This window comes from Juglans regia, chromosome 1, assembly GCF_001411555.2.
Source record: "Juglans regia cultivar Chandler chromosome 1, Walnut 2.0, whole genome shotgun sequence".
Classification (NCBI taxonomy): Eukaryota; Viridiplantae; Streptophyta; class Magnoliopsida; order Fagales; family Juglandaceae; genus Juglans; species Juglans regia.
In genome coordinates, this window is record NC_049901.1 from 42,264,828 (window position 1) to 42,274,864 (window position 10,037).

The following is a 10,037-nucleotide window of genomic DNA, read 5'->3' on the forward strand; positions in this document are numbered from 1 at the left end:
AATTCTCCATAATTAAAGTAAACTAAACCGTATGATAAGCAAGATGTGATTTTCATCACTAATTTTTAGATAAGGTATGCCTCTTGGGGACAACAATATTTGATTTAGCTAAACAGAAGTCAATTTATATTTCTCATAAATAAACTAATATAATTATTTTAAGCAGAAAATATATATATATAAATATAAAGGTTCACCGAAAATTTATATACAATTTATATAAATTAGTTTTTATCCAAAATTGAAAACTAATAAACACCGACAAACAAGAAGCAAAGAATAAACAAAATAAAAAATCATTTAAGCAATTTAAAGAAAAAGAACAAGAACAAGACTAAGGCTAATATTGGACTCACACGTGACAGGTGTGACACATAAGGCCCATTAACTTACGTGACACGATGCAGTCTCACCGTTTACTCAGATCCATTTAGGTTGTGTTTAGATGTTGAAGTGAGTTGAGTTGAGTTGAGTTGAGTTGAGATGATAAAATATTGTTAGAATATTATTTTTTAATATTATTATTATTTTAAAATTTGAAAAAATTGAATTATTTATTATATTTTATGTTGAGATTTGAAAAAGTTGTAATGATGAGTTTAGAAGATTTTTGAAACCAAACGAAGCTAAGCCCAGCCCGTGGAAAAAAAAATCAAAAAATCAGGTGCTAAACGCACCGTTCTGACGGTTTATTTCCATCTCCTCCTCCTTGTCAGCCACTCCCCCCCCCCCTCTCTCTCTCTCTCTCTCTGCCAAAACCCTAGCCGTAGTCTCATCACTTTGTCGCTCCGTCGTCGACTTCTACAACCCAAGGTTAGTTTTTCTCTATTTCACATACACACACACACACTCTATCTCTCTCTCTCTCTCTCTCTCTCTCTCTCTCTCTCTCTCTCTCTGTGTTGGTGCTTTTATAACTGATGGATTCTTGTAACAACCCAAGCTCCGTTTCCTCGTAGCCGTCGTCTTCATCATTCTGTGTCGCTCCGTCGTCGACTTCAAGAACCCAAGGTGTGTTCTCTGTATTTTATTTCGATTTGGGTTGTGAGAAAACATTGTGTTTGAAATGGGTTCTACTACTTTATTGATCTGTATACTATATTTTCTAAGGATAACTGTCAATGCGCTGCTGTAGTGATGGCACTGTCTCGTTATCTGTATTGAGTTCCCTATGGAGGTGTTTGTTCAGTGTAATTACTGGCATTGGTGTTTGTTCAGTGAGGATAAAGGATGTTTGAATGTAAGATTTTCTTGGATTTTCTAAATTTAAAAAAAAAATTTAAATGAGCTTTATGGAGTTTTGTAAATACTAACTAAAAATATGGTTCTACTGAAAAGTTTTTTTTTTTTGTGAGAGGATTTTATTGGAGCATGAAAAAGTGATGGGGTCTAATGAAAATATGAAGGGAAGAAGATTTTGTGAGTGGGTTTTTTATTTTTTAGTTTTGTAGAAGTTGTTTTTGGAAATATGAGGTTTTTATTGGTTAAAAAAATGTATTTTAATGAAAGGGATTACATTTTTTAAAACAATACTTACATTGAGATTAAAAGAAAAACTGAGAAACTTTTGTAAAAACTATGGTTTTCAAACATGAAAGCTGATTTAATAGTAAGGCAACTCTCTTTCTAGTCATTGGCACATGCATTAGCATATATGAAGGAAACATCAAAACCCCAAATTCTTCTTTTCTTTATATCATCATAACAAGGATGACTCTAAAGGTACCCTTTTCTGCAAAGTTCAAAAAATGAAGAAAAAAAAGGTGGGGAGTGGTTATTTACCTATCAAGATTATGGTGGACCTTTTTGCACATGCATTAGCATATATGAAGGTGGTGTTTGCTGTGTTTTCTAATATCATTAGTTTAGTGAAATCAGTGGTTTAGATGTCACCGATGCATTCCAAAAGGCCTATAGTTTTATATATGTATACACTGTTAATTGATTCGATATCTGAATTGTAAAGGGGAAAAGGATATATAGAAGGAATTAAGCAATTAGAAGCTTCCTCAGTGGCTTCCTATATATTTGCAAAAGGAAATTAATTCCAGTTTGCCAGCTAGCTAGATATATAATTAATCTATTATTGCATGCATCCCCAGTGGGTTATAATGAACTAAGTACACTAAATACTACTTCGCCAATATCCAACCCAACCTCTTTAAATTTTGCTTAACTCCATTACAAATTCAGCATTATAAACACACTCACAAATCTCAGCATATTTAGAACACCAGCCCACTGATTACACCCATTCCCACTTCCTACAATGACATTATAATCAACCTTCAAGAAATTTCCATATTCTCTCAACCAAGCCATCAAGTCACCCGACTCCAAAACAAATACACAATCATAGACAACTCAGTTTCTTGAAGAACAATGAAGAAAATATAGGACAATTACATGGGTAAAGCAAGAGAGTATCTTACTTAACTCAGAGTGGTGGTTGGCTGGATTTTTTAGGGCAAGGTGGCGCTGCAGCGAGGATTCGACGGAGTGAGGCACATGGCTGGACAGGGTGCGGCGGCCTCAACTAGTTATGGTGACTGGCTTAGTAGGAAAAGATCGTTGTTGAGAGGGGGAGTCGGAACTTTATACACAGATAGAGAGACCAAGACAAGGATTTAGTGGCTTACCGGGGTTTCGTGCGACTTTTTGAGTAGCAGAGGAGTTAGGTGGCGTGGAGAGGGGCGGCCTAACCACGGAGAGGGAGAGAGAGAAAGTAGAGCAACACAGAGAGCGTGTGAGAAACAGACGAAGAGAGAAGAGTGAGACGGGCCGAGAGAAAGAGAGGGAGAGGAAGGCTTACTGGGTGGCGTCCAACGTGGAGGACAGTGTTGGTGTTATGGAGCTGCTATAGTTGTGGCTGCGGTGCAAAAGAAGAGAGAGAGAGAGAGAGAACAAAGAGAAGAATTGGCGAGAGATGGGACAAAAGGAGTGTGACAGATAGAGAGAGCCTCAAAGGGATGTATTCGGGGGCTAGGAAGGAGAAGGAGATGGAAATAAACCCTATTGGTCATAATGGTGCGTTTAGCACCTGTCTTTCTTTTTTTACTTTCGTGGGCTGGGCTTAAATGGGTCTGAGTTTTATAATGGGCCGGATTATTAACAAGGAAAAATGGTACAATTACAACATTACCATAGTTCGTGACGGCCACAATGGCAGCAAGCAGCAGATGACAGAAAAATCCACTCGTAGTCGAAGAGCTTCCCCATTATCGCTGAAATGTGAACTGAAATAGGTTTTGCTTTATCTTGAGAGAATGGAGAGGAAAAAAGGAAACCAAGTCTAAAAAAAGATTTTGCTTTCGTTTATGGGATGTTTGTTTAATGGGAAAGGAAAATGGGGTGAAAACTGGAAAGTGAGTGACTGGTGATGAAGGGTTGCAAAGTTTGAGGGCAAAAGGTGGGAAATGGTTATCCGATATTCTTCCATCATCATGACTCTACGAGCACGTGAATTATCCAGCTATCTACAAATCTATCTGATCAGGGTTGTTACAAACCCTAGCTAGCTCTATTCGTGACAGACCCACCATGTAACGCCCCAATGGAAGGCCCAAACCACATAGCCTATGCTCCAAAAGGACTAGTCAATGATACAGTTGGAGCTCCATTGGAACCTTATAAAGAGCAAGAACTTCTCATTCCCAAGCAATGTAGGATCTCATATACCACCTACCCTTATCCGTATCATATGGGGCATCACAATCTACTCTTCTTAAATTCCCGACGTCCTCGTCGGGCATGTCCATTATAGGTGGCACGGCTCAAGTCCCACATTTCTGGTTGGGATAGACTCTGATACCATTTGTAACGCCCCAATGGAAGGCCCAAACCACATGGCCTATGCTCCAAAAGGACTAGTCAATGATACAATTGGAGCAGCATTGGAACCTTATAAAGAGCAAGAACTTCTCCTTCCCAAGTAATGTGGGATCTCATATACCACCTACCTTTATCCGTATCATATGGAGTATCACACACCAGCTCAAAGCTGCAATCTTTTCCCAACCTTCAATGTTTTTGACTTCCAAGGAATGTCTTTTATTTGTACTCCACACATATATATCACCTTTTTTTCTTATGTATATTCTGTCTTGCTCCAAACAGTGGGATTAAACATGGAAGAAGTGGTTAAATGGTGAGGACCATAAGTACTTATGGTAATAGCGAGACATTCGTGCAGGTATATCCTTTTTTTTTTTTTTATCGTTTGTCGGAATCAATACAAAAGCATGGTCTCCAAGCAAAAGATCTGGCGGGGAACAAATCAAAGCAGAGTATTCGGCAGCATTTTGATGTGACTGGAGGCCAGATTATGTACGGCATTATTCACTGGAGATATCGAAAAAAACTGAAAAGAAATAAAAGCTCAAATAATCGTGCTGTACTGCTGCTTGGTAGTGGCTTATTTAGTTACTCAGCAATGTCTTGGCCGTTTTAGTTACTTGCATTTCCTTTATGGAGTGGTATGTGCGGTGATTATAATTATATGTACAGTGAATATATATATTTACAGAGAAAGAGAGAGGCTACTAGTATGGAGATTTGACTGGACATGATCAAAAACATGCGTATGTAGAAGTACTGCTTGCCAAAATTTGCAACAGTGGATGGGATTGGCTGGAGAGGCAGGCAGGCATCGGAGAATATGAAAGAGAAAAGAGCTTCAGCAATGAAAATAAATAACGAGAGAGGGATTTTTTATGTGCAAAGCTAACATGGAAATCAGAATCAGGTCGGAAAACTCCTTTCTCGGAATTATGTTCGGGTAACATGTGCAGTTTGGAACTGTCTGCTCAGAAATTTACCATTTTCGGCCTAACTTGTGTTTTAGTAAACTTCTTACTTATTCCCCCCCCTCCCCCTCCCCAAAAAAAGAAAAAATCGGAAGGTGCTTTTCCGGGTTGGGTCAGGTGAACAACCCTACTTGTGAGAATAAATTATGTTCACAAGTATATTTTGGATTACAAGAACCATAAAAGATAATACAAAAGGAAGATTTTCTTCCTTAATTTTCTATATAAATCTATATTATTCGGATAAGATAATATTTATATATATCATAAGTAGGGTTCTCGATATCTAGTTGAATTGGTTTGTGAGGAAAGTAAAATTAGAAAAAATAACACATTTCTTTGAAACTAGAGGTTACGAAATTGATAGTTTTTAAATGTGGCTCATAAATTGATGACTTCTGGTTACTTCTCAAAAAAAAAATTTGATGACTTCTGGTTGCTTTTGTCATGAAGACTTGTTGAATTTGACATGGGTGCTAGTAATCAGTAGTTATATATTTGACATGGGTGCTAGTTAACTTTGACAAGTCAGAGCTAGTGCCGGTGGGGAATATGAGCAACACAAGGCAGCTAGCTAGTATTCTTGGGTGCAAGGTAGCTTCTCTTCCCATGACCTATTTAGGATTGCCGTTGGAGGCTGCTGCAAGGGCCTCATCTATATGGGATCCAGTCATTGAGAAGATAGAAAGGAAACTGGCAGGATGGAAAAGATTGTACTTGTTGAAAGGTGGCCGGTTAACTCTCATCAAGAGTACCCTTTCTAACTTACCGACGTACTTCTTATTTTGTTCCAATTGCCTGCAAGGGTAGCCACGAGGATTGAAAAGCTGTATCGTGATTTCTTATGGAGTGGGATAGGGGATGAATTCAAATTCCATCTGATCAGTTGGGACAAGGTGTGTAGACCACTCTCGTCAGGTGGTTTGGGTATAAAAAAATCTAAGAACATTTAATCGGGCCCTGCTCGGGAAGTGGCTATGGAGGTATAACACGGAGACAGAAGCTTTATGGAAACTTGTTATTGATTGTAAATATGGAAGCTTATGGGGGGCTGGTGCACTAAGGAGGTAAATGGGGCCTGCGGTGTTGGAGTTTGGAAACACATTAGGCGTGGGTGGGGGGATTTCAGTAGACACGCTAAATTGGTGTTGGGAAGGGGTTCTTGTATTAAGTTTTGGATGGATATATGATGTGGGGAAGAGACCCTAAAGGATGCATTTCCAGCAGTTTTCCGAGTGGCATGCAACTAGGAAGCCTCAATAGAGGATCTTATGATTCTATCAGGGGACCAAGTGTAGTGGAATGTCACGTTTAGTAGAGAGGCACAAGACTGGGAAGTGGATATCTTTGAGGCTTTTTTCAGTTTGGTTTATTCTATAAAGCCATACAGACAACAAGCTGATAAGATGTGGTGGACTCCTGCTGGTAAGGGCATTTTCTCAGTTCGATCATACTATAAGTCCCTTTCCCAACCTGTTAATATTTTGTTCCCATGGAGGAGACTTTGGCGAAATAAGGCGCCCCCGAAAGCGATTTTCTTTACATGGACAGCAGCGTGGGGGAAGATTCTGACTATCGACAATTTGAGGAAGCGTCGGATAGTTATAGTAGACTGGTGTTACATGTGCAAGAGATCTGGCGAGTCAGTGGAACATCTCTTGCTACATTGTGAGACAGCTAGAGCCTTGTGGATGGAAGTCTTTAGCTGGATAGAGTTATCTTTTGTTATGCCTGAAACTGTGATAGATCTACTGGCTAGTTGGACACTCCCAAGAGGAATCCAACAAATCAAGGCGGTGTGGAAAATGATCCCGATCTGTATTATGTGGTGTATATGGCAAGAACGCAGTGATCGAACTTTTGAAAACAAGGAGCGGTCTTCGGAGGAACTTAGAACCTTATTTTTCCGTACTTTATGCTTATGGGCCATTGCTCTAGACTTTAATGGCCTGAATTTTCATGACTTTTTAGTTTCTCTTACTTTGACCTAGATAGGTCTTTTCTCTTGTATATCTTGTGTACTTGGGTTTTGCCTATCTCTATTTATATAAATCGATTACTTATAAAAAAAAAAGTTATATATTGTGATACCCCATATAATGTGTAAGGGTAGGTGGTGTATAGGATTCCACATTGTTTGGGAAGGAGAAGTTCTTGCTCTTTATAATGTTCTAATGAGGCTCCAATTGTATTATTGACTAGTCCTTTTAGAGTATAAGCCATGTGGTTTGGGCTTTCCATTGGAGCGTTACATATGTAGTCAATTGTCATGCTATAGGCCAATGTCATTAGTTCAACCGTGCAGGATCTTAGGCCAGTGTCATTAGTTCAACAGTGCAGGATTTGCGTAATAGTAACATGTGATGTACTCTATCTTGTGTGTATATCACAAATATCCTTAGATTTTGTAATGATCGTTCAAATCTTTCTCTTGGGTAATACCTGTTATTCATTAAAAAAAAAATATCTTCTCTTGGGTCAATGACTTTTTTACTTAAGATTTTCCTTGAAATGTGTTTCTCAGCTTTTTTTTTTTTTTTGATTGGTAATATTCTCAGCTTCATTTGTAAGCACCTTATATAAGGCACTTCTTGTTGTCATTGTAAAATTGAATCTTCCGCAATTTCAAATTGGCTTGATGTGTCATTGTGGCTTCCATTTTTTCTTTCTAAGTTAGAAACTTGTCTGTTCTAAAGAGTTGTCTAGAACTCATGCTTTACCAGTGTACCATATTCCATCTATCTGGGGCTTTTAGATTTATACAACTTGTCTAGATTTTGTACAAGTTTTTGATACTGTATGACACTACAATTGCACTTTGGTTTTGCAGAAGCGGGATTTGTCTTGTTAAAGATGAATTTAATTTCTCAAAATTTTCCCTCCAAAAGTAGAGCCAATAAGACTAAAAGGGAGGACGCCAATGAGCCTTCATCTCTGCAAGGGAATGAAGATGCTGAAAATGAACATTTGGATATTTTAAGGATGACTAAGAGAAAGAAAGAGCGCAAGGAAGAGGATGAGAAGGCAATTGAGCAAGACAGAGAAATGAAGAAGCTAGAGAACTCTTTGTTCGGGTCCCTGTATTCACCTGTTGAGTTTGGGAATGAAGACGAGGAAGACACTCGAGACTGGGCTGAGAATGGTTCTGCTTTGTTCATCGTGGACCGAACTGCAAATGGTGTGCTCTCTGTTTATGAAGAGGATGCAGAATTCCCAGAAAGAACTAATGGTGAGGAGGAAACTAAGCAAAGAAAACCTGTCTGGGCAGATGAGGAAGAAGAAAAAGCCAAAATAAATATTGCTCAAGTTAACAGATTAAGGAAACTGAGGAAGGAAGAAGATGAGAGTTTGATTTCTGGTTCCGAGTATGTGTCAAGATTGAGGGCTCAGCATGTTAAGCTTAACCCCAGCACAGATTGGGCCAAACTTGATTCGCGAGCAAGTAATGATACATCTTTTGATGATGAGTCATCAGATGAAGAGAATGGGGCAGCACTGGCCCATGGTTACGAGGATGTTGAAACTGTTGAGGATGTCCTTCGAACGAACGAAGACCTTGTTGTGAGAAGCAGTGCAAAATTGTTGCCTGGACTTCTTGAATACTCGAGACTTGTGGATGCAAATACAGAGGATCCTTCTAAAGGTCCAATTAATGCAGTTCAGTTCCATCGGAATGCTCAGTTGCTACTTGTTGCGGGATTGGATCGGGGGCTTAGATTTTATCAAATCGATGGAAAACGGAACACCAAGATACAAAGTATTTTCCTTGATGATTGTCCCATTCGGAAGGCATCTTTCTTGCCTGATGGTTCTCAGGTTATTATAGCAGGAAGGAGAAAGTTCTTCTATAGCTTTGATTTAGTTAAAGCAAGAATTGATAAAATAGGCCCTCTGGTTGGCAGGGAGGAGAAAAGCTTGGAATTTTTTGAGGTTTCTCCTGATTCTAGCACAATTGCATTTGTTGGAAATGAAGGTTATATCTTGCTGGTCTCTTCCAAAACGAAGGAACTGATTGGGACACTAAAGATGAATGGAACTGTTCGATCTTTAGCTTTTGTTGATGGTGGGCGACAATTACTGAGCTCTGGTGGTGATGGACAGATCTACCACTGGGATTTGAGAACAATGGCTTGCATCCATAAGGCTGTTGATGAAGGTTGCATAAAAGGTACGGCTCTTTGCACTTCCTCAAATGGAAAACTGTTTGCAGCTGGTTCAGACAGTGGTATCGTGAATATTTACAACAGAGAGGAGTTTTTAGGGGGCAAGAGAAAACCTATGAAGACCATAGAAAATCTAACCTCCAAAGTGGATTTTCTGAAATTTAATAACGATGGTCAAATATTGGCGATTTGTTCTAGCTTGAAGAAGAACAGTTTGAAGTTGATACATGTCCCGTCATTTACGGCATTCTCAAACTGGCCTCCCCTCAACAAATCCCTACATTATCCACGCTGTTTAGATTTCAGCCCTGGTGGTGGCTTCATGGCTATGGGAAATGCAGGTGGAAAGGTGTTGTTATACAAGTTACATCATTACCATCAAGCCTAGAGCGGATGTGACAATATGGTGTGAAGTAGTACTCTTCATGTTGTATGCTGGGAATCCGTTCTTTATTTGTGGACTCACTTAATATTGTAGTAATTCCAGCTTGTGGTATCGGTTGCAGAAGAAAGGATTTCTGCAGTAATTTTGCTCAATGACTGACTTGTTTTCGTTTTGTTGCACAAATTATTTTTTTCAGATTAAGATTTTTGTAACTTAACCGGTTGATTCTTTGTACCGAGTACAATCTGATGCTGCTGGCATGATTTGATCCTTGCCATCTTTTTCAGCTGGACCGTGCATAATCCCATTTTTAAACTAGTCAATCTTTGTTTTTCTACACATACAGAGAGTTCAGGACTTCCATCTCAACGAAGTCTCGAGCTTCTATGCAGCATCGATTGAATTTTCTGTCTCTCATTGTTTTTTTTTTTTTGTAGACTGTTTTTCGTGCATCCCTGTGACTCAAAATTATTCGGACTAGCCATCATGAATGACTGAATCAATACGTTCCCCCTTTCTGAATTACAGAACAAGAATCCAAATACTCCAGACACACCATTAATGAGTTTGTTTTCAAATTTCATATTGCTTGATTTGAATCGAATGAAAAATATTTTCCCTTACCTGGGGCTTCTTTTTTTACATAATAATCTGCAATCCTCCATCTCCTTAGTAGCATTAAGA

At 38.9% G+C, this 10,037-nt stretch overlaps 1 protein-coding gene across 2 annotated transcripts; it reads left to right on the plus strand.

Annotated features, from left to right (window-relative positions):
- The first annotated feature begins 700 nt into the window (after nucleotides 1-700).
- Nucleotides 701-9,669, plus strand: LOC108996020 (U3 small nucleolar RNA-associated protein 18 homolog). Of its 2 annotated transcripts, none has more exons than XM_018971741.2 (3): nucleotides 701-813; nucleotides 944-1,011; nucleotides 7,636-9,669. In XM_018971741.2, the coding sequence occupies exon 3, from the start codon at nucleotides 7,659-7,661 to the stop codon at nucleotides 9,354-9,356; it is 1,698 nt and encodes a 565-aa protein (XP_018827286.1). In that variant the 5' UTR covers nucleotides 701-813; nucleotides 944-1,011; nucleotides 7,636-7,658; the 3' UTR covers nucleotides 9,357-9,669. The 2 variants fall into 2 exon arrangements, with proteins under 2 accessions (XP_018827286.1, XP_018827287.1); XM_018971742.2 differs by having other exon boundaries at nucleotides 723-813; nucleotides 960-1,011.
- The last annotated feature ends 368 nt before the right edge of the window (nucleotides 9,670-10,037 follow it).

Excerpts from the sequence above, each read along its gene's own strand:
- LOC108996020 (XM_018971741.2), top strand. The coding sequence starts at position 7,659 with ATGAATTTAATTTCTCAAAATTTTCCCTCCAAAAGTAGAGCCAATAAG.